Source organism: Bos javanicus, chromosome 18 (genome assembly GCF_032452875.1).
Source record: "Bos javanicus breed banteng chromosome 18, ARS-OSU_banteng_1.0, whole genome shotgun sequence".
Classification (NCBI taxonomy): Eukaryota; Metazoa; Chordata; class Mammalia; order Artiodactyla; family Bovidae; genus Bos; species Bos javanicus.
This window is the reverse complement of record NC_083885.1, coordinates 10,832,039-10,856,314: the sequence shown is the minus strand read 5'-3', so window position 1 is coordinate 10,856,314 and position 24,276 is coordinate 10,832,039. Positions and strand designations below refer to the sequence as shown.

Genomic DNA, 24,276 nt, shown 5'->3' with positions numbered 1-24,276 from the left:
CACCCTACCTCCTGCCACGCACCCCCTTGAATACACCCAGCTCTTTCCAGTCTCAAGGTCTTTGTGGATCTTGAATGGTGGAGCAGACACTCCCCTCTTCCTTGTTAACAGAATGCAGTTATCCAGGTACCTGCCTTTCTCCCCGCAGCAGAGTGCTCCGGGGGTGGGTCCTGACAGGCTGAGACGATCAGGGTGACCCCATCCCCTGCCCATGACTGATGTAGACACAGGCGTGGTCTACAACACTGGCCTAAGAGATAGGAGTGGCATTTGGCAGGGGCTCAAGAGAAAGGTTTTCTCATTCTTTACAGACACACATGGCCTCTTCTGTTGGACTTTTTCATCTTTATCATGTCTGGTTGTGATGTCTAGAGCTGTGGCAGCCATCCTGGGGCCATGAGGGAATCCAGAATAAGAACGAAGCCAGCAAGCTGAGGATGGCAGAGTAAAGAAATAAAAGGACCAGGTCCTTGATCCCATCTTGAATTAACTAGCCCCACTGGCCCCTCACCTCAGATCCCTTGCCATAAGACAACACCATTTCCTTGTGGTTTGTGCAGCTGAATTTTCTGGGGTTTATAGCCAAGAGCACCTATCAGATAGACGTCTGCTCTTCTCTCGACTCTTCCCATGGCTGGCCCCTGCCATTTATCAGGCCTCAACTTAAAGGTCAGCTCCACCTTAAATGTCAGAGCAGAGTAACCTGCCAGCCAGATATTCAAGATTGTTCCCACACCTCCACCAGTCACTGCATCTCCATGAGGTTCTCTTTCATTTTTGTGTGGCTTTGGCTTTCAGTCTTTTTGGCTTTAATGCACCTGCCTCATTCCAAAATCATTTCATTCCTTCACTTCATTATCTGCCTCACCTGTTAGGAGTGTGAGAGGTCCAAAGGCCAGGGCTTTCCTATCTCTCACCTGGGACATCGCCATGCACACAGTGGGTGCTTTATAAATATTTAATGAATGCACAAAAGATGGAGGTAAGCAGGAAGGGTCTGCAGGGCAGATGCCTCTCCTGACATGGGGCTCGGGGGCTTGGGGAGGCAGGCTGTGTCCCTTCACTGCTCTTTCAACTCTCCCAGGTTGCCTGCCTCTGCGGCTCTTGAAAATAAAATTGTCTTTCAGAAGCAACTCCCAGGGACATCAATAATGCATACTATTCGCCTGAAAGGCCAAGACTTGATATTTAAACTTAAGATCAGCTCATCAAACCCCATAAATCATGGATGCTTCTGTCTGCTTATAGGATTACGTCATACATCACACGTCTGGATTTCTGACACCTTGTTCATCCCATTATTAAGCCCAGACATTTTTACTGCCCCCCAAAAGAATCTTCTAGAATTGACTCATGCCTCTCATGCTTTCACAGCATGCTCTTTTGGTCTCTACTTTGTTACTCATTATTCTCTGCCTTGTATCTCTCCCACACACACACTTTTCACTTGCTGACTCCTTGAGAGGAGGGACCTCGCACTAGATCTTTCTATCCTCCAGCTCTATGCTCAATTATGCCATCTGTATGCAAATATATGTTAAGGTTCTTTCTCCCAGCTTATCCTTGGGATAAAAGAGAGTTACTATCTGTTGAGATCCTTCCAAAGTACCTTGGATCACAAGATATCTGCAGTGACTTTCTTATGAGTGGCAGTGTGTATTTGGGAAAGACATAGGACTTAAGACAACCTCAGCTGATGCCAGGAAGGGTGAGGGAGAAGACCTGGGCCTTTTCCAAAGTGGTTTCATGTTTACAAGGAGAATAACTGGTTGGGGATTGCTGATATACTAAAAAATTAAATTGAAACACACACAACAGCGGGCCTGCAACATTCTCACTTCTGCTTCTGCCATTTCCTTTACCAACGGCAGCGGCCCCTGCAAACCCTCTAAGCTGAGCCATCTGTGAGCCACTAGCCTGTGAGGCTGCTTGAGTTCAACTTAAATAAAATGAAGAATTCAGTCCCTTGGGTGAAGTCCTCAACAGCCATATGTGATTAGTGACGCTGTCCTGGGCAGCGCGTATGATGGAATCTTCCAGAAAGTCCCTTTGCACAGCACTGAGCTAAGCAGACAGGCCCAGGAGGTAAGGGGAGACATTCTTGTCTTTCCTTTTTAAACATCTTTTGGGAGGGTGATGTGATAATAAAAGGCAAAGCAGGAATGTTCGGGTAGGAAAGAGGCTGGCGGGCAGCTGAGCAAATGGCCAGGGTTCATCACTGAGCTGTCCACCCGCTTCGATCAGAGTTCTGAGGCCTCAGCTTATTATTAAAGCCCTCCCCCTCAGCTTCTGAGCCTCAGGAAAAATGTCAAATGCCTTCTAGGAAAAATGCACACAATTTTGCACACTTCATCACAGGTTTCGTGGGCCACCCTCTTCCCAAAGCTCTGTCATCCATGGCCCCCAGGCTGGGCACTCGGATTAGACCCCAGTGACAGAGTGGAGGCCCAGAGAGACCGAATGGCATGCCTAAGAACGCACAGCAATCCGCTGGCGGAGCAGAGGTCAGGTTTGCTAACCCTGGTAAGCCACAGTTCTCCCATATCACACAACAGAGGACATAAATGTGGCTAAAGTTTTGCCAAACTCGCCAGCCCACTGACTCCTCTGATGAACCACAAAGTCCTGGGGTTAGGTGGGCCGGAGGTCTCCGACTTACCAGTTGCATTCAGGGGGAACCAGCTTTGTCAGCTCTTCCAGAGATTTCTCTGATCTGTACTCCTGGCCGGAAGCACATGAAACAGTGTGTTTAAGTGGGGTCGGGGGTGTGGGGGGCTCCCCACAGAGCTCTCATCAGCCCGGGTGACCCCGCCCGGGGAACTCAGGGCACATATACACACCTGGATGAAGGCGACGGTGACCACGATCAGCACAGCCTAGGGGGCAAACGGAGCGCACGTTAACACCCATTGCCAATGAGCAGGTAAGTGATCCAGGGGAGGACTCTGTCTTCCAAAATGTATTTCCTTTTTCCTTGCAAACTAGAGCACTGTGCAGAGATTTAGAAAACAGAGGAGCCGGAAAAGCACTCTCAATTCTGCCTCCACAGGTTCACATTTGGGGATTATCTTCTTAGAGTTTTTGGCATAGATACGCTTGTAACACAGGATGATACACTACAGATACGATCATTTGTATCTCACCAGCATTTAATAACTGGCCACCTGACACGAAGAGCCAGCTCACTGGAAAAGACCCTGATGTTGGAAAAGATTGAGGGCAGGAGAAGGGGCTGACAGAGGATGAGATGGTTAGATAGCATCCCTGACTCAATGGGCATGAATCTGAGCAAATTCCAGGAGACAGTGAAGGACAGAGGAGCCTGGCGTGCTGCCGTCCACAGATCACAAAGAGCCAGGCACAAATTAGTGACTGAACAAATAACAACAAAGCTGCTAATAAACATGATTTCACATCAGAAGATGTGGATCTAGCCTCAGGCTTTTGAACAGCAACCCTGAATTCCACCGCACGGAAGGAATCTCTTTTTGTTTTTCAAAAGACAGCACTTGACAGATTGAAGGAAGCGGAAAGAAAGTCATTAACCAAAAGGTCACATATAAGAGCCACGTGTAAAAGGTCACACAGCGCAGGGTTCTGTTTATAAGAACGACCCAGGACAGGCAAATCTGGACAGACAGACAGCAGACAGTGCTTTCCAGGGGCTGGTGGGGGTGGGGGGTGACTGTTGAATGAGCACGGGGTTCCTTTCAGGGCAACGAAAACATTTTGGAACCAGATACAGCTATGGTTTTTCCAGTAGTCATGTACGGATGTGAGAGTTGGGGAGCATAAAGAAGGCTGAGCGCTGACAAATTGATGCTTTCAAACTGTGGTGCTGACTTCACCCGAGAAATCGAATTCTTCATTTTATTTAACTTGAATTCAAACAGCCTCACAGGCTAGCAGCTGCCCCTGCTCCTCCTGCCCTCAGTCTTTCCCAGAATCAGGGTCTTTTCCAGTGAGTCAGCTCTTCGTGAGGTAGAAGAACATGGACACTTCTTGTCCTTTCTTTATGCTGTGTTTTCTACTTTTTTTCTTCTTCTTACAGCCTAGTTTTTTTTCTCCTTGCATAACAAAGGTAAACTGAGACTCAGCAGGACCTCGGCAGCCAGGTCTGGGATGGGGGGGCACTGTCCCCTGACTCCCATGGGGTGCACTCACCACGGCGATGCTGATGGCATCCTCATACTTCTTTGTGAGGACACTCACCAAGGCAGAGGCCAGGAGCAGCAGGATCAGGGGATTCTTGAACTGAAAAAGGAAAAACAGGGCAGTGGGATCTTGTCTAGGCTCATGGACATCAGAGACCAGGCCTGCTCTAGTGGAGCAGCGTCAGCTCTGCACCCAGAGCCTGGCTTCCAGGCCGGCCCTGCAGTGACCTGAGGGCCAGGAGGGGAGGACTGTCACCACCCAATGGTTCTCCTCCGCCTGAAGACCCACCACTGCGGTCCACCCAACACTGGCATCCTGGGGTCATCTCGACGGTGTCCCTGTCACCAAGACACCAGCCCTGGCCCTGCCTTCCAGTTCTTGGTCTTGCCTTGTCACGTCTCCTTGCTGCTCCGGGTCAAAACCTGCCCCTCAGGGCCAGCATCCTGTTTGCTCCATTCACAACAGGTCCATCTCAGAAACTCTGATGCAGGTTTCAGGATTTTGTGGGAAGCTCTCTAGTAGGTCTTTGGGGGTTGACTCCCACTAAAGGGTCTCAGACTGGAGCACTGGGGCCCCCAGGCAAGCCAGCTTTCTGAAAGTGTGATGACCCCCGTGTCCCAGCCCAGCCCTAATAAAGATTGATGGGAAACTTCCCCAAGGGTGCAGGCATGTGTCTGCACAAGGGACCCCTCCAGCCACGGGTTCAGGGTTAGCTCCGAGGTCCTCAGTCCTGGCTGGGGCTACTCTGAACAGCTGGGACCAGGCACTGGCCTCACCTTGAACTCTAATCCCAAGCCCAGAACCTCGCCCCCTCCCTGGTGGCTGGACCCAAGCAGCCCTCCAGACCAGCACAGACATCACCAGCCTCCCTCCGCCCCTCCTGGAGACCATGCCAAACATCTGCCTTGCTCCATCTCACATAGGTGAGTCACCATGAGACACCGCACACAGGTATCAGGCCCAGTGCGGAGACCCCACCACGGGCCAGTAGTACCGCCCTGGCTATAGATAATGAGACCCTCCCAGTTCTGATGGGGCCCCTTTTAAGCCCACATGTAAAGCAGGACAGGCAGAAAGCGGTCTGTCGAAACCTTACTATGTGGGGAAGGGATGGTCACCAGAGACGTTCATTACAATAAACAGTAACCGCCCCCAAACCAGCGTTTTCCGAGCACCTCTTCCAAGCCACGCCCTGTGCTCAGCACTTTACTGCATCATTTTATAGGCTCCTCCCAACCCCATGACACTTGTGGCTCAGCTGGTAAAGAATCTGCCCGCAATGCGGGAGACCTGGGTTCGATCCCTGGGTTGGGAAGATGTCCTGGAGAAGGGAGAGGCTACCCACTCCAGTATTCTGGCCTGGAGAATTCCACAGACTGTATAGACCATGGGGTCGCAAAGAGTTGGAACCGACTGAGTGACTTTCACTTTCACAACCCCATGACACAGGTACTGTTAAGTAGTCCTGCTTAATGATAAAGGACCAACCCAGGTTTCTGAAAGAAACTGAATTGCCGAGGATTCATTTAGATCAGGCAACTCCAAAACCTGTGCTCTTAACAGTTATGCTCGAACCAAGGATAGCTGGCAGACACTGGGGCTGGGGGCAACCTTTATTAAGCATGTAATACAGGCTCGGCTTCCTCTTAAGTAAAATTCAGAACAGGAGGGACTTACTAGTCCCATTTCCTAGATGGGGACAATTGAGGCTCAAGGCAGATTGGTTGCAGACTCAAAGTCACAAGGCTGGAAAGTAGGATTAAACCCAGCAGTCTGACTCTAATCTACCTCTGCTTCGTGACTCTGGGGCAGGGATTTGGGGCCATGCTAAGGTAGAATTCCTAGTGGTGAATCTTGAGACAGAGAAGCAGGACTGCCTTGTTAAGTGGTGAGATCCCTGTCACTGGAGGAGACAGACAGGAGAACCACAGCATCTGACATGGAGCAAGTGCTCAATGAACACAAAGAATTAATAAGTGAGGGCACATGGACTTCCTGTGCTTGTCGAGGGCTAGAAAACACGGCCATCAGAAGCTGCCTTCCAATCCCACAGGGATACCCTGAGATGGATCCTTGAACCGATGAGGTTAAGATGAATAAGCATGTTTCCTGCTCTTACAAACTGAAGAGATTTCATTCCTGGAAAGGTCCTGGCTGGAGGCTGGATGACAGCCCTGGGTGTGAGGTGTTAGCCGGCAGAGGCTAGGTGAGCAGGGCCTAGTGGAAGGGGCAGCCGGGGTAGAAGTGACCAAGGCCGGGCTTCAGAAGGGAGAAGGTCCCCCACAGCCCATGTGTCAGCCTCCTTCCCTGAACTTCAACTTCCAGGAGCCTCTGCTATCTCTTCCCAACACTGGCATTCCAGGAAATTTCTGGGTTGGCCAGAGTCACCTGCATACCTAGAAGCCTCTTCTGGTGCCAAAATGTGTCAATGAATGACATCTCTAGGGCACTAAGAACTAACCAATGAGCAGGGTGGGGACCAGAGGAGAAAGGAGAGTGAGGATGCTACAAGGAGGGCTGTGATTGGTCCCTGATCTGACCAATCAAGGAAGCCTTAAACATGAGCCATGGGAGGGCAGCAGAAGCCTGGGGTATTCCTGAGCTTGACTGAGAGCGAGGTGTCAGGAATGGGAGAGGGTGTAAAAGCCAGGGAGGGGAAACTGAGGTAACCGTGGCTTCAGGTATCTGGGAAATACTGCCTGTTAACTGGAGCTTTCTGAGCTGGTCCTGGGTGGGAGGTGGGGTGTTGATTTCTATACTGGAACTTGCAGCAGGATCTATTTCAATTTTTTTCCCCTTCTTTCCCGTGGCTTCCAGGCATTTGACTGATACAACATGTATTCAGCACCAGTGGCAAAGGCTAAGAGGGCCAGGTGCTCTGGAGCCAGCTGCCTGGCTTCACTTCCCAGCAGCAACACTTAACACTGCAGGACTCTGGACCCTGGCTGCCAGGTAGACTACAGGACACTCAGTTAAATGTGAACTTCAGAGAAACAAGGAACTTTTTAAAAATTTAAGTACAAGTAGGTCCCATGCGACATTTGGAACATACACTAAAAAACTCTCCTTTGCTTATCTATCTGAATTTCAAATGTAACAGACATCTGTAAATTTATTGGCTAAATCTGGCAGCCCTACACAACCTGGGAATGTTTCAGCTTCTCTGTATTGCACTGTCCTCAGTAGGTAAAGAATCTGCCTATAATGCAGGAGACCTGGGTTTGGTCCCTGGGTTGGGAAGATGCCCTGGAAGAGGAAATGGGAGCCTGCTCCAGTATTCTTGCCTGGAAAATCCCATGGACAGAGGAGCCTGGTGGGCTACAGTCCATGGGGTCGCAAGAGTTGGATATGACTTAGCGACTAAACCACCACATCTCAAAGCAGGGATCTAGAAGAGTAAGTTAATGTTTACTTATTTACTCAGCGTGGTGCCTGGCACATGGTTACCTCTATGAATGGAAAGACTATTATTCGTGACTGTGGCCGCCATGGTAGTTAGTGAGTCCATCTCTCAGCTAGGAGCAGCCTGAAAGGGGCAAGCCTTCTTTGACCTTGTAGTATAGCTGTTCTATGTGCTGAGACTCGTCGACGGACACCCTCAATCCACAGTTACACAATGAACGGCGGCTCCCTTCCTCACCCCCAGGGTTACACTGGTTAATGCACAGAATGATGGCCATCATCCCACCTGATCGAGATATTTCTTCCACACAGGTTCCGTGTTATCAGCAACAAACTCATTCCAGCCATGGACCAGCCTGCGCTGCGTCACTGAGAATTCTGACAGCCCATTCTGTAAATCTACCTGGAGGGAGAAGGACGGGCAGGTAAAGATCAAGGAGCCCACGTCACAGGATTCCCACTTTAGAAGCCAGCCGCTTCCACGATGATCAAGGAAAATGGGCTGCCCACAGAGGAGAGGGGACCAGCTCAGAAACCCCAAGCAAATGGGCAGAGACAGTAGGAGACCTACAATCTCATTCTTTTTCAATGAACCCGCACTTCCGCCCTACAGATACTACAGAGAAGACAGCCTTGGGTCTACATTTCAGGGTCTGCGATTATAGCATGGACACCTGGAGATGCAGGAACACTTACATTTTCATCTTAAGGAAGATGAGTCTGGGACGGTCAAATGGTGCAGCTGCCATGTGGAAGTACCTCCAAAAATTAAAAATAGAACCACCATACAATCTGGCAATTCCACTACTGGTTCCACTACTTTCTTGATACTGGTACGTATCAAGAGAATTGGAAACCAGTCTCAGTGAGGTATCTGTCTATCCATGTTTGTAGCAGCATTATTCACAACAGCCAAAGGTGGACGTGACCCGAGTGTCCATCAATGGGTGAATGGATAAGGAAAGTGTGGTACAGACACACAGACATACACACACACAGGAATATTATTCACCACCAACATGGAAGTTTCAGCTTTGCAAGAGGGAAAGAGCTGTGGAAATGGGTTGTACGACAACGTGAAGGTACTTAACACTTTGGAACTGTACACTTAAAAGTAGTTAGATGGTAATTTTTAGGTTGTGTATTTTGCCTTGAAACAAAGAAAAAAGGCCTGCCCTTAGAAACAAAAAAAGCTACATGATTCCATCATGCATGCCTTGTGCCAGATACAATTTCAAGCTGTTTATACAAACTGACATTAAATATAGTGAATTTAAGAGTCAATAACCATGTAAGGAAACTTTGTTGTCCTGGTGGCAACAAAAGCTTCACTGTCTTTAAAAAGTGGATAAGAAAGCTCTACCAGGGACTTCCCCGGTCCAGTGGTTGAGAATCCGCCTACCAATGCAGAGGACACTAGTTTGATTTTTGGTCGGGAAGCTAAGATTCCACACGCTGCGGGCAGCTAAGCCTGTGTGTTGCAATGAAGACCCAGTGCAGCCAAAAATAAATAAATAGTACAGAAACAAAGCAAAAAAGTTCCACCAGATGGTTGAGGTGATGGGAAGGCTGGACTGATTTCTAGATTCTTTTGAATAGAGCAAGAAAATCATGCTTTTTTCCTAGGTAGGGGAAAATGTCTTGGCAAGGAAAACATATTTCCTTCCCCTCTCCAAATGCTAACAAGTGGGACTTGAATTTAGATGGGCTTCTGAGTATTCTCAAGGAAAGGCTGGCCTGAAACAGTGACCTCCAGCTTCTCTGAAACTGTGGTATGTGAGCTTTTCTTAGTGGACTTTTATTGGCTTTCCCAAAGTGTGGTGGGTTATGAGTCAACACACACACACACACACCCCCCATGTTTGCTCAGCTAAGTCAAGATAACCGAAATCATAAAGCAAGCTAACTCCTTCAGCCTCACAGGGGACCCTCATGGAACGGAAGTGGTCTTCAGTTTGGCTTTTGTCTTGCCCTGGCCAGGAACCCAAATGCACCAGAAGAAACTGGCGAGAAGCTGGTTTCGGTCACTGGCAACACCATGAATTATAAAATATGAGAGGTGGGAATGGCAGGTGGTGAAGAGTTTAAGCTTGAATGTCAAAACACCCGGATTCAACTCTGACTGAGCTGCTATGGAAACTTGGGGGTCCCCTGAGACACTCTCTGTCTCTCCTCAAGAGGGAGGGGAGATATTTATACTTATAGCTGATTCAGGGTGTTATATGGCAGAAACCAACACAGCATTGTCAAGTAACTATCTTCTAACTAAAACTGAAGAGAAAAGAGAGAGAGAAAGACAGGCACAGAACACTGGGAGGACCGTGGCCACCAGGAAGGGCTTCCAGGGCTCATGGCCATCAGTGTGGGCGCCCTTCCTGGTGGGGAAGCAGAACCGTTCAACAGCAGGAGTATTTTCTAACAGTGATGATAACAATGTGTCATAGCTCAGGACTGTGAAGCCATTTTCAGGACCTTGAGCCGTTTTCCTCTTAATCTGAAAACCCCACAGCCCCAGGCCTCAGAGACAAACTCAGTTCTTACGTAAAATGCTTTGGCTAGGTCCTCTCTGTGGCATTTGCTTGCTTCCTTGGGTTCCAGAGCCACCACTGTCTTCTCTTTCTCGATAGCTTTCAAGTCATTTTGTCCATCAATCTGTGAGGAAAAAAAGAAGTAGGATTGCTCTTAGGTGCACTGGTCTTATACAGATATGTCTTTTTAAAATATAACATACAAAGAGAAAGGGTGCAGATCTGAAAAGTGTATAGTTCAGATTTTTACACACTGACCCATATAACCAGCCTCCAAATTGAGAAACACACATTAACATAAACAGCCCCCAGGAGATGTATTTTGCTGGGGTTTGAACTCTGTGCAAATGGTAACATGCAATAGATATGCTTTTGTGTTTGGGTTCTTTGACTCAAGGTTATTAGTTAGATTCATGCATGATGGTGTGTGTGGTGATGGTTCGCTAATTTTTCATGGCTGCACAGTATTCCACCAAATAAGCATGGCACAATTTATTTTTCTGTTTTACTGCTGATGGATTGTTTCCAACTGTTGGCTGTTATTGACGCATCTGTTTTCAAACAAATTTATTTTACTGAATGGAAAATCACAAAGCTGACAGAGCAGGGCAACAATTTACAGATTTAGAACCCTGGACCTTGAACTTCTGGGATTCTCAGTTAAGAAGGCACTGAACCACAGAGAATGGTTCCTGATGGTGACTGGTGGTATCATGGCCTGTTTTGGGAGACATTTGCAATAACCTAAGACTTTATTTTTTGGGGCTCCAAAATCACTGCAGATGGTGATCGCAGCCATGAAATTAAAAGATGCTTACTCCTTGGAAGGAAAGTTATGACCAACCTAGATAGCATATTCAAAAGCAGAGACGTTACTTTGCCAACAAAGGTCCATCTAGTCAAGGCTATGGTTTTTCCAGTGGTCATGTATGGATGTGAGAGTTGGACTATGAAGAAAGCTGAGCACTGAAGAATTGATGCTTTTGAACTGTGGTGTTGGAGAAGACTCTTGAGAGTCCCTTGGACTGCAAGGAGATCCAACCAGTCCACCCTAAAGGAGATTAGTTCTGAGTGTTCATTGGAAGGACTGATGCTGAGGCTGAAACTCCAGTACTTTGGCCACCTCATGTGAAGAGTTGACTCATTGGAAAAGACCTTGATACTGGGAGGGATTGGGGGCAGGAGGAGAAGGGGACGACAGAGGATGAGATGGCTGGATGGCATCACCGACTCGATGCACATGAGTTTGAGTGAACTCCGGGAGTTGGTGATGGACAGGGAGGCCTGGCATGCTGCGATTCATGGGGTCGCAAAGAGTCGGACACGACTGAGCGACTGAACTGAACTGAAGAAAAGGGGGAAACCCAGTTGAGGTCTGGGTGCCCAGCAGGTCTGGGAAGAAGCCACGTGAAAGACCTGAAGGGCACGGGAGGACATGGTAACCTCAGATAGGAGAATGGTGAGTATTTTTGCAAACTTATTCCTAGTATTCTGACACCCAGGACTAGATAATCATCTTTTCCTTTTCACCAGGTAGTTGGCACAGGGAAGGAGGAAGGGGAGAGGCTCTGCCTAACAGCCTCTTCCTTCATCTGAAATAGAGACAGCAAGTCCCCCTTTTACTTCATGCCAAACTGCTCCCTGCCCCTCATGTCCCAAAGGCCCCATTTGCTCAGAAATGGGCTGCTGACCACACCCACTTCCTGGGGTTGCTTCTCACTGTGCCAACGACCAGGAAGCAACCAAGGATTATTACACGTATCACTCCCCCGACTCTCTCCATAAGTCGACCTCACCATCTTCACTGTGCGAGATCCACCTCCTGGAGAAATGTACATCACAGCCCGAGACAGGATGTTTTGTCTGCTCTCAAGACCTGGTTCAAGTGTACCAAATTGAGGGCTTAATTCTTGCTCACACCACAGATGGAGGCAGTCCTGGGGTTACAGGAACTTCCTGCCTGGCTGTTCCCTAGCTTACCATTTCTGTCTGGCCACGACCAACCACACCCAATTCACTTTTTAGGTAGCAGCTCAAGCAACTCTGAATGTATAAATCCAGCCCTCTCCTCCACCTTCTCCTCTTTGTCTTTCTGTCTCTCTCTTTCTCTCTCTCACAAACACACACATATCCCATGTTGGAAACATTTGGATAGATTCCAGTTGCTCTCAGGACAGAACCCTACTGTCTCCAAAATGGCTGCAGCAGACCCCCACCTCGCACCCACCCTCCCTGTGTTCCTGGTCTGGGAGGGGCAGCAGTATACCTAGCTAAAAATCCCCTGCCCACTGGAGGAGTCCCGTGACCCCCAGGAGTGTGCTACTCCAGTGCCCCTGCTGAAGATGGCACATTTTCCCGGCTGCCAAACCAAACATAAAATCAAGGGATCTCGACCAAGGGCAGTTTCCCCCCTGGGGGACTTTGTTAGTGCTTGGAGATGTGTTTAGTCCTCATAACTGAAGCAGGGGTGGTACTGGCATCTAGTGGGTAGAGGCCAGGTATGCGGTCAAGTACCTTACAAGGAATGACTTGGAACAGAAAGGTCTATACTGCTGAGGGCAAGAAGTCTCACTTCAGAGGTCAAGGACTGTCTTGTCCTGACATCTCAGACCAGACATCCACCTGCTCTACCCTCTCAGCACCCTGGACGTCCCCTTGATGGCGCCTACACCACGGTCACATGCATAATGACCAGCAAGTGACTATCACTTAAATGCCTCCCTCTGCTCACAACTCAGCCCCTCCAGAAGGCGGGTCCAGCACCTGGTGCCCAGAGGCTGCTCCAAGGACACTCATGAGCTGGAGCCCATGACATCAGTGCCCGTGCACATGTACTTAGCCCCACAGGATGGATGATTAGACACCCGCTCTTGGCCGCAAGGCTCTGCTTACCCTCACCATCAGTGCTGCCCAGGAGATGCTCCAGCTCCGCTTGCCAGCACATCTCCTCGGGCAGATGACAATCTCCCTGACTGATCAGAGTTTGCTCATCTGCAAAACAGGGGTGATGCTGGCTAGCTACCCTCATCCTGCCTTTTTTTTTTTGGAATCAAACATATGTGTGCCTAGACAGGATGTGACATGGTCCAGACCTCCCATAAACCCCTAGGAAATGCAGGTCCATACCTGCCCCAGGGACCAGGCCTCTGGCACATGGCTGGAATAACAATGATGGTGATGTCACTTGGGTTGTTTAGCCACATTTAGGTAACTCAAGAGCGGGAAGATGCACAGAGCAACAGAAGGGGCATGGAGGTTGGAATTGCACAGACCTGGGTTCAAATCCTCCTCGGTCACTGACCAGCCCTATAACCAGGGACAATAATCTGTCTCAGGTTGTTTTGAAGATTTAAAAACACCCAACGCTGGGGACTTCCCTGGTGGTCCAGTGGTTAAACATCCACTTGCCAATGCAGGGGACGGGAGTTCGACCTCTACTCTGGGAAGACCCCGTGTGCTGTGGGGCAACTGAGCCTGTGCGTCATGACTGCTAAGCCTGTGCTCCACGACAAGAGAAGCCACCGCGATTAGAAGCTCGCGCACCGCCATGAAGAGGAGTCCCCACTCACCGCAAGTAGAGAAAGCCCGAGAGCAACAACAAAGACCCAGCGCAGCCAAAACAAACAAAAAGCAAAATAAAAACAACCCAGCTCTGTAGTTGCACTTTGCATGGGGCAGGTGCATTCAGTAAATATTCCATAGAAGATCAGTAGCCTAAAGACCCAGAGGGATTTAAGAGGTGTGGTGACCCCAACACTTCACAGCCTCTCTCTCTGACTTTATCTTGCCGGGGAGATGTTTCCTGACATTCTCAATGAAGTTTCTACAAGTGGCTGTAGAAGATACATAAATGCTTGAATCTGTGTGGTTTTATTTTTAAATTTTTACTTATTAATTTTTTTTGAATCTGAAGGTACAGATAGGAAACCTGTGAGTTCTATTTTTTTTAAATCTTTGATTTCCTTTTGATGCTGCTGCTGCTACTGCTGCTGTTGCTAAGTCACTTCAGTAGTGTCCAACTCTGTGCGACCCCATAGACGGCAGCCCACCAGGCTCCCCCATCCCTGGGATTCTCCAGGCAAGAACACTGGAGTGGGTTGCCATTTCCTTCTCCAATGCATGAAAGTGAAAAGTGAAAGTCAAATCGCTCAGTCATGTCCGACTCTTAGCGACCCCATGGACTGCAGCCTACCAGGCTCCTCCGTCCATGGGATTTTCCAGGCAAGAGTACAGGAGTACTGGTGCCATTGCCTTCTCTGCCTTTTGATGCTAGGCTTAAATAATTTCTCTATATATTTCAATTTTTTTTTTAAAGGGTCCATCAACAGATCAGTGGGTAAACAAAATGTGATCAAGCCCAAACAATGGAATATCATTTAACCTTAAAAAGGGAGGAATTCTGACACCTGCCACAACAGGAATGGAGCTTGAGGATGTTACGCTCAGTGAAACACACCAATTACAAAAGGACAAATACTGTAATGACACCACTTACGTGCGGTACCCAGGACAGACAGACTCATAGAGACAGGAAGTAGAAGGGTGCTTACCAGAAGCTGGGTAATTGTTTTTGTTTTTGCTGTGCCGCTTGGCTTTCGGGATCTTTGTTTCCCAACCAGTGACTGAACCCAGGCCACGTCAGTGAAAGCTCTGAGTCCTAACCACTGGACCGCCAGGGAACTCCCAGGAGTTAGTGTCTACTGGGGACAGACTTGGTTGGAGAAGCTGAAAAAGTTCTGGAGACGATGGCTGTGATGACTGGACAACCACGTGAATGTACTCAATGCCACTGAACCGTGTGCTTGGAAACAGTTAAGATGGTAAATGTTTTGCACATTTTACCACATACACACAAAATCCAGAACAAGAACAAAACAAAACAGGATCAAAGGCATCCAATCCCTCTGCCTTTGCGGCCAAGACTAGCAAGAATTCCCACCCTTTCTTGGGAACTCTGTGTGTCCCTGGGAGCCAGCCAGATGGCTGAAAGAGGCTTGTGTGGATAAGGGGAGGGGCTGGGAAGGCGGCCTGGAGGAGGAGGGTCCAGCGGGAGGATCCTAACCCCAGCTGTGTTCCGTGACCATGACCGTGACCATGACCGTGGGGACGGAGTCTGAGCCCAAAGTGGGAGGCTGTCTGGCCTCCAACTGTGCTCTGTAAGTGAAAGCCACGGACATACTTCCGGGTCTGTGAACAAGAGAACTGAAAAAAAGGGATGCGAATAAAGATGAGCTCTTTGCTGTTCATAGCAGCACAATTCGGAACAGCTCAGAGTCCATCCGCAGATGATGCAGTAACAAGGTGTGCTCTCTCACACAAAGGAGCATCATTCAGCCTCAAAGAGGAATGAAGTGCTGGGACTTCCCTGGTGGTCCGGTGGCTAAGACTGCGCTCCCAATGCAGGGTGCCTGGGTTCGATCCCTGGTCAGGGAACTAGATCCCACATGCGGCAAGCAACTAAAAACCCCACAGGCCGCAACTAACGAGCCCATATGTCGCAACTAAGACCTGGCACAGCCAAATACATAAATAAAAAACAGATTTTTAAAGAAGGAATGAAGTACTGATGCATGCTACACTATATGTTGAATTGTGTCTTCAAAAAAAGGTATCTTGATATGGAAGCAACCGAAGTGCCTATTAATAGATGAGTGGGTGAGGCAGATGTGGTGTCTACATATGTACACACACACACACACACACACAATATTCCTACTACTCAACCATAAAAAAAAAGAATGAAACCTCACCATTTGCAACAACATGGATGGACAGGGAGGGTGTTATGCTCAGTGAAGTCAGACAGAGAGACAAACACCGTATGATATCGTTTATATGTGGGCTCTAAAAAGCAAACCCGTGAACACACGTAACAACACAGAAAGAGCCATAGACACTGAGAACAAACACGGGGTTGTGAGAGGGGAGGGGTGGGGAGGAGAGAAATGGATGGAGGAGATGAAGAGGCGCAGACTTCCACTTGCACAATAAGCGTGCCACGGTATAAACACACAGTGTGAGGACTATGTAGACTGATTCAGTGATGTCTTTGTATGGTGACAGACTGTAATGAGGCTTATCCTGGTGATCAGTTTGACATGATCATCATATCGAAATGACATATACCAGGAACTAACATATTGTTGTAGGTCAATTAAACTTCAGAAACAAACAAAATCTGATCTCATAGAAAAAGAGATCAGATTAACGGTTACCAGAGGTGGGGACGGTGAGTTGGATGAAGGCGGTCAAAAGACAGAAATTTCTAGTTATAAGATAAATTAGTACCAGGCGTGTGATGTACAAATTGATAAATATAATCAACCCTGCTGTATGTTATATACAAAAGTTGTTAAGAGGGTGAACCCTAAAAGTTCTCATCACAAGGGAAAAATATGAGATGTTGGATGTTTGCTGAAGTTACTGTGATAATCATTTCATGATGTAAGTCAAATCATGATGCTGTACACCTTAAACTTACACAACGCTGTACGTCCATTTATATCTTGATAAAACTGGAAGAAAAAAGAAGTTATCTTGAAGTCCTAACCCCCTGAACCTCAAATGTGACTGAATTGAGAAACAGGGTCTTTACAGAGGTAACGAGGTGACAATGAGGTCATCAGGGCAAGATCCAGTTGGATACAACTGATGACCTCGTAAGGAGAGTCCTGGACATGGAGACAGACCCGCACAGAGTGATCCCACTAGAAGCCCAGGCCACTGCCTCGCCAGCAGCACTGGAAGCTAAGAGAAAGGTACGGGACAGGTTCTCCACTACGGCCGTTAGAGCCAGGCCCTGCCCATACTGCGATCTTGGACATCTGGCCCCGGAACTGTGAGAGAGTAAATTTCTGTTGCTTGAAGCCGTCATAGTCTGGGGTGCTCTGCTCATTAACCCTAGGAAACAACATTCTCCAACACAGACAGACCTCAAAAACCTCATGCTGATGAAGACAGACACAAAAGGCCACGTTATCACTTGACTCGGTTTTTATGAATCGTCCAGAATAGGTGATTTCCATAAAGACCGAGATTCCCTGGTGGCTCAGTGGCAAAGAATCCGCCTGCCAGTGCAGGAGACCCAGGTTCGATACCTGATCCGGGGAGATCCCACATGCCGTGCAGCAACTAAGCCTGTGTGCCACAGCTACAGAGCCTGTGCTCTGGAGCCCGGGAGCCACAACTACTGAGCCCACACGCTGCAAATACCGAAGCCCTGGAGCCTGTGCTCCACAGAGAGAGAAGCCCCTGCAGTGAGAAGCCTGCACGTCGCAACTAGAGAAGAGCCCTCGCTCGTCACAATGAGAGAAGAGCCCCCGCTCGTCACAACGAGAGAAGAGCCCCTGATTGTCACAACGAGAGAAGAGCCCACGTCGCAACTATAGAAGAGCCCCCGCTTGTCACAACTAGAGAAAAACACCCTTCTTGTCACAAGAGCCCACGTGGCAACAAAGACCCACCACAGCCTAAAACAAATAAATATTTTCTAAAAGCTGAAAACGGACCTGTTCTAGTCATTTCTTTTGCAGACTCATTTAGTGCAGAATGATTTCTGTTCAAAGTCAGCCACTGCCACAGTGCCTGTATCAACTAAGCACTGGAAACAACCCCCATGCCACTAATAAGGATGGGTACTGTGGAGGAAACAATGTCAGACTTTATTTTTTGGGGCTCCAAAATCACTGCAGATGGTGACTGCAGCCATGAAATGAAAAGACACTTACTCCTTGGAAGGAAAGTTATGACCAACCTAGATAGCACATTCAAAAGCAGAGACATTACTTTGCCAACAAAGGTTCGTCTAGTCAAGGCTATGGTTTTTCCTGTGATCATGTATGGATGTGAGAGTTGGACTGTGAAGAAGGCTGAGCGCCGAAGAATTGATGCTTTTGAACTGTGGTGTTGGAGAAGACTCTTGAGAGTCCCTTGGACTGTAAGGAGGTCCAACCGGTCCATTCTGAAGGAGATCAGCCCTGGGATTTCTTTGGAAGGAATGATGCTAATGCTGAAACTCCAGTACTTTGGCCACCTCATGCGAAGAGTTGATTCATTGGAAAAGACTCTGATGCTGGGAGGGATTGGGGGCAGGAGGAGAAGGGGACGACAGAGGATGAGATGGCTGGATGGCATCACTGACTCGATGGACGTGAGTCTGAGTGAACTCCGGGAGTTGGTGATGGACAGGGAGGCCTGGCGTGCTGCGATTCATGGGGTCGCAAAGAGTCGGACACGCCTGAGTGACTGAACTGACTGACTGACTGACCGTGGCGGAGAACAAGCAGTCCCTGGCTGCCCTGGATCCATTCAGTACTGATGATGAAAATGAGGAGAAGAGGAGGCCTGGAAAGTTCAGGAGCTAAAGAGGATCAACAGGGACAGTGAAGACAGAGAAGCACTTGAGAAGGAGAAGGCAGAAACTGAACGCATGTGAAACCTGACTGAGGAAGAAAGGTGAGCTGAGTTTTGGGCAAATGGCGAAGTCATCACCAACAAAGCTGTGAAGGGCAAATACAAGTTCTTACACGGCATTATCACTGAGGCGCCTTCTTCACCCGCGAGGTGGAGACGAATACAAGAGATTTTGGCGCGCTTCCTAGGTGGCGCTAGTGGTAAAGAATCCGCCTGCAATGCAGGAGACAAAAGAGACACCGGTTCGATCCTGAGGTTGGGAAGGATCCTGGAGTAGGAAACAGCAATCCCCTCCAGTCTTCTTGCCTGGAGAATTCCACGGACAGAGGAGCCCGGCGGGCTACAGTCCACGGGGTCACAAATTCAGATGCGACTGAGGGACTGAGCAACAGACACTGCCCAGCAGTATTCCCAAGTGGTGGTACCTTTAGCAATAGACTGAGAAGGGAAAAAAAAATGGGGGGCAAAGCATATCATGAGCAATAGGTTAGCCTGTCTATAACCAAGCGGAGAAGAGGATGGGTTTGCTAGCATAATCAGGGCACAGAGACCAGGGGCTGGTTGCCTTCGGAGCTCGAACCTGGGTGGTGTGAAACAGGCAGCAAGAGACTTCTGTTGAGCCCCCTTTTGCGTCCTGTCGGATCTTGAACCCTGAGTAAGATCTTCTGATTCCAAGGAGGAAAAACCAGTCTTGACTAAGCCTGGGGCAGAGCTGGAGCAGAAGGGGAGGGCCTTCCTAGGCTGGGATGCTCAGGATCAAAGACTGGGCCAATGTCAGCTTGGGAAGGGAGGGCAGAGGCTGCAACGGGAGGGACCCACGAGGACGGCGGCAGGGCTGAGAGCGCAGAGCAACAGGAGGCAAGAGGGATGCAAATGAACTCAAAGGGCCGGCCCACTGCTTTTTAATGCTGCGGGGGGTACCCTAACTGCAGAAACTGGTGGAAGGAGCATCACCAGGCACTGTCTCACTGATCTGGGCCCTGATCCAGGTTCCCAGCTACCAGCCGAGCAACCCTCAACAAGCCCTTTGACTTCTCTGAGCCTCCGCTTTCTCTTCTGTACAATGGGAATAACGATACCACACATGGAGCATTGCTGAGGCAGAGGTTCTTAAGGTCCAGCCTCAGGTCAAGATGGGTTTCAGAGAGGTGTTTTCCAGGCCCTGAAATCACACCTAGTTGGTGTTCTCTGTGTGTGAATGATGGTGGTGTGAACCCAGACAGCAAAGAACTGCCAATATGACGTGAGGTGCTCAGAGTGCAGGTCTTGTGGGGGAAGCAGGTGGCACAGAGCAGTCAACACGAGAGCTGGGTTAGGAGGAGGCCGCTGGGACTGGGGACCAACTGGTGGGTGGCAAGGTGAGGAGCCTGGTCACGCACAGGGAGATTAGGTAATAAGCAAATATATACCAAACATAATGTGAGCTGGCACTCTTGCTGTCGGGGAAGGGAGTTACAAATATACACAGAGCTGGAACCAGCCCTGGATTGAAAGCTATGATCAAATACATAAAATATACATGTATAAAAGCACACACAAGTATAAACTGAATATGGCTCTAACAGTGTACACGTACACACACCTGAGAGGGCCCAGAGGCCATAACACCCCAGGACCATGGGCACACAGCACACCAGATCTTGATTTCTAAATACCCTTCTTCTGGGACTTCCCTGGTGGTCCAGCGGCTAAGACTCATCACTCCCAATGCAGGGTGCCCGTGTTTGATCCCTGGTCGGGGAACTAGACCCCACAGGCCCCAACTAAGAGCTCGCATGCCACAGCTACAGAGCCCATGTGCCGCAACTAAGACCCGGTGCAGCAAAAGAAATTTTAAAAATAAATACGTATCCTTCTGGCGAAAAGAGCCAAGACTCCTAGAAGAAATGGCTGGCTCCACGGCTGGCTCAGGGAAGGTTCACAATGAGCTTGGAATGTCTTGTTATGCCAGAGAGCAGGCACATGCTCAGAGAGTGATGGAAAGATGTCCAGAGGACAGAAAAGTCACCATGAGAAAAGGCTTCTAATGGCCAAATTTGGGCATGAGGATAAAAAAAAAAGAGGGTAACAAATTTTAACCCACCTAAAAGAATAGGAATTTGTGAGTGCATGAATGATGTATGAATGATGTATGAACGAATACACAAACAACTAGATAAAGAGGAGAAAGGGGCAGCTCTTTTTTCCTTTTAAACTTTTTATCTGTGTTGGGGCATAACTGATTAACAATGTTGCCATAGTTTCAGGTGAACAGGGAAGGGACTCAGTCATACATATACATGTATCCATTCTCCCCACAAATTCCGCTCCCATCCAGGCTGCCACATAACACCCAGCAGAGTTCCATGTGCTATTCAGTAGGTCCTTGTTGGTTATCCATTAAAAAAAAAAAATTATTTATTTGGCTGTGTCGGGTCTTAGTTGCGGCATTTGGGAGCTAGTTCCCAGACCAGGGATGGAACATGGGCCTCCTGCATTAGGAGCATGGAGTCTTAGCCATTGGACCACCAGGGAAGTCCCTACCCATTTTTAATATAGCAGTGTGTACATGTCCATCCCAAATTCCCTAACTGTCCCTTTCCCCTGTCCTTGTGCCCCGGTAACCGTAGCTTTGTTCTCTAGGTCTGCGAGTTAGGGCAGCTCTTTCTGATACCAAGCACCAGGTAGTAAATGAGGCAGGAATGATAAACTTGGAAAATTGCTGTTCAGCAAACATTCTAAAAGTAATGGGTTCACCAATCAAAAAATGGGCAGAAGACCTAAAAAGACATTTCTCCAAAGACGACACACAGATGGCTAATAAACACATGAAAAGATGCTCAACGTTACTCATTATTAGAGAAATGCAAATCAAAACTACAAAGAGACATCACTTCACACTGGTCAAAATGGCCATCATCAAAAATCTATGAACAATAAATGCTGGAGAGGGTGTAGAGAAAAGGGAATGCTTCTGCACTGTTGGTGGGAACATAAATTGATACAGCCACTATGGAAGACAGTATGGAGATTCCTTAAAAAACTGGGAATAAAAATACCATATAACCCAGCAATCCCACTACTGGGCATATACCCTGAGGAAATCATAATTGAAAAAGACACATGTATCTCTGTGTTCATTGCAGCACTATTTACAATAGCTAGGACATGGAAGTAACCTAGATGTCCATTGACAGATGAATGGATAAAGAAGCTGTGGTACATATATACAATGGAATATCACTCAGCCATAAAAAGGAATGCATTTTAAGTCAGTTCTGATGAGGTGGATGAACCTAGAGCCTATTATATAGAGTGAAGTAAGTCAGAAAAATAAATATCATATATTAACACTTACACCTGGAATCTAGAAAGGCGGCACTGATGGGCCTATTTGCAGGACAGCAATGGAGATGTAACGGGAGGGGGAAGAGTGGGTGGGACAGATGGAGATGGAGAGGGTAGCATGGAAACATACATACTACCACAGGTAAAACAGCCGGTGGGAATTTGCTGTATCACTCAGGGAACTCAAACTGGGGCTCTGTGACAACCTAGAGGGGTGGGATGGAGTGGAGGTGGGAGGGAGGTTCAGGAGGGAAGGGACATATGTATACCTATGGCTGATTCATGTTGACGTATGGAGAAACCAACATAATACTGTAAAGTGATTATCCTTCAATTAAAAATAAATATTTTTTAAAACGTAATGGGTTCAGGCAAGAATCACCAACAGATGCTAAAACTGAGCAAAAATGAGAAACAGGCTATCGACATAGCCTCAGCACAACTTGTCATAAAATACCAGGTTGGCCAAAAGTTCATTCGGGTTTTCCAGAGGCTCTTCCTGAAAAATCCAAAGGCACCTTTTGTCCAGCCCAATACTAATTGATTACAACAGGGAAAACAGGAACTTCAGAGAAGAGAAACCTGGCCAGTGGGAGTGGAGAATTCATGCACAGAATCTAGGCTGACCTGGGTCCGAACTCCTTGGGGAGTTGCGTGGGCCTGGGCAAGTTAATTCACTTTCCAAGGCTCAGATTCCTACAGGGATTTCTGTAAGGATTCAAAATAATATGCTGCATCCATAGGTGTTCAGCAGAACATTGTTCTGAAAATGAAAGGAGGGAAACTACCCAAAAGCCCATCAGCTGGGGATGTGGGTTAAATTAAAATGCCTACACAGCCGCTAGGAAAGAATGTGCTTCTATTCACAACAGCCAAGACATGGGAGCAACCTAAATGTCCATCAACAGAGGAATGGATAAAGAAGATGTGGTACATGCACACAGTGGGATACTACTCAGCCATAAAAAGGAAGTAATGCCATTTGCAGCAACACGGATGAGCCTAGAGAGGATCATACTAAGTGAAGGAAGTTAGAGAAAGACCATCACCATATGATATCACTTACATGTGGAAACTAAAACACGGCACAAACGAACTTATCTACAAAATAGACTCACAGACATAGAGGGCAAACTTGTGGTTGTCAAGGGGGAAGAGGCTGGGGGAGGGATGGACTGGGAGTTTGGGATTAGCAGAGGCAATCTATTATATTGATATATAAAATGGGTTAAGAATAAGGTCCTATTGCAGAGCACAGGGAACTGTATTCAATATTCTGTAATAAACCATAATGGGATGAAAGAGAATATATATATGTATAACGGAGTTGCTTTGCTGTACAGAAGAAACTCACACAACACTATAAATCAACTGTACTTCAGTAAAATTTAAGAAACAGGAAAAGAGGACTTCCCTGGTGGTTCAGTGGCTGAGAATCTGCCTGCCAACGTAGGGGACACAGGTTCGATCCCTGGTCCAGGAAGATTCCACATACCATGGAGCAATTAAGCCCAGAGCTGCAACCACTGAGCCCGTGTGCTCTAGAGCCCGTGCTCTGCAAGAAGAGAAGACACCGCAATGAGAAGTCTGTGCACCGCAACGAAGAGTAGGCCCCACTCGCTGCAACCAGAGAAAACCTGTGCGCAGCAACGAAGACCCAGCACAGCCAAAAATTTTTTAAAAAAAGAAATAAGAAAAGAACATGTTTGGTCAGGATGCACTGTGGGGAAGTGTGAAGGGCGGAGGAGCTTCCTGTTGTGTGTGCAATAGGACCCTATGTATGTACAAAAAATAAAAAGACACTTACGTTGTTGTATATAAACAACGGTAATTACGGTGTGATCAGATGCTGCCTGAATACTTCACACACAGGGAATCATTCCACTCCACAGCAGAGCTCTGAGGCAGGTACACTTGACCCCACTGGACAGAAGAAAACCCAGAGGCAAGAGAGAATTAAGAAACTGGCTTAGAACCTTCCGTTGGCAGGTGGCGAAACTGGACTTTGCCTCAGGTGGCTGGTGCTCGGATGCCAGTGTTCCTAATCACAGCTTCTCTAGAACTGCAGAGAAAGGAGGCCGGGAGTGCCCAAACCAACGGCGATCTGATTACTGCACACCGATTAGTTGCAAAGGGCAAGTAATCCCTCCACCTCCCCATCAAGGAGGAGAGAAAAGAAGTGAGGGAGTGAAGGAGGAATTTCAGACTCTGCAAACTTACTCTGGTTTATGAGGGAAAAAAACAAAACATCAAACCAAAAAACTAAGACAAGTTTCGAAAGGGAAAAGGAAAAAGGACAAAGAAGTGGGGCGGCGGGGGAGGATAAAGAAAAAATAATGTAGTGTTCCTGGTTCATAAAAGACAGTAGAACACTAACATTAGCCTAATTCAATGGTCAGTGAAGGCAAAACTCACTCAAATTTCAATATGCTGGCACTTAGGGAAGGGAGGA

General features: G+C 47.9%; 1 protein-coding gene across 3 annotated transcripts in view; it reads right to left on the bottom strand.

Moving 5' to 3' along the window:
- ATP2C2 (ATPase secretory pathway Ca2+ transporting 2) overlaps positions 1-24,276 on the bottom strand; it is a 76,835-nt gene that overhangs the window by 44,525 nt on the left and 8,034 nt on the right. For 2 of the 3 annotated variants that reach the window (XM_061386889.1, XM_061386887.1), the window contains exons 2-6: positions 10,099-10,209; positions 7,844-7,960; positions 4,165-4,254; positions 2,841-2,876; positions 2,660-2,721 (exon numbers count right to left, since the gene is read on the bottom strand). In XM_061386889.1, the coding sequence (XP_061242873.1) occupies positions 2,660-2,721; positions 2,841-2,876; positions 4,165-4,254; positions 7,844-7,960; positions 10,099-10,209 (416 nt within the window). Of the gene's footprint in view, positions 1-2,659; positions 2,722-2,840; positions 2,877-4,164; positions 4,255-7,843; positions 7,961-10,098; positions 10,210-16,509; positions 16,601-24,276 lie in introns of those variants that run through there. The other variant, XM_061386886.1, reaches the window with a different exon arrangement.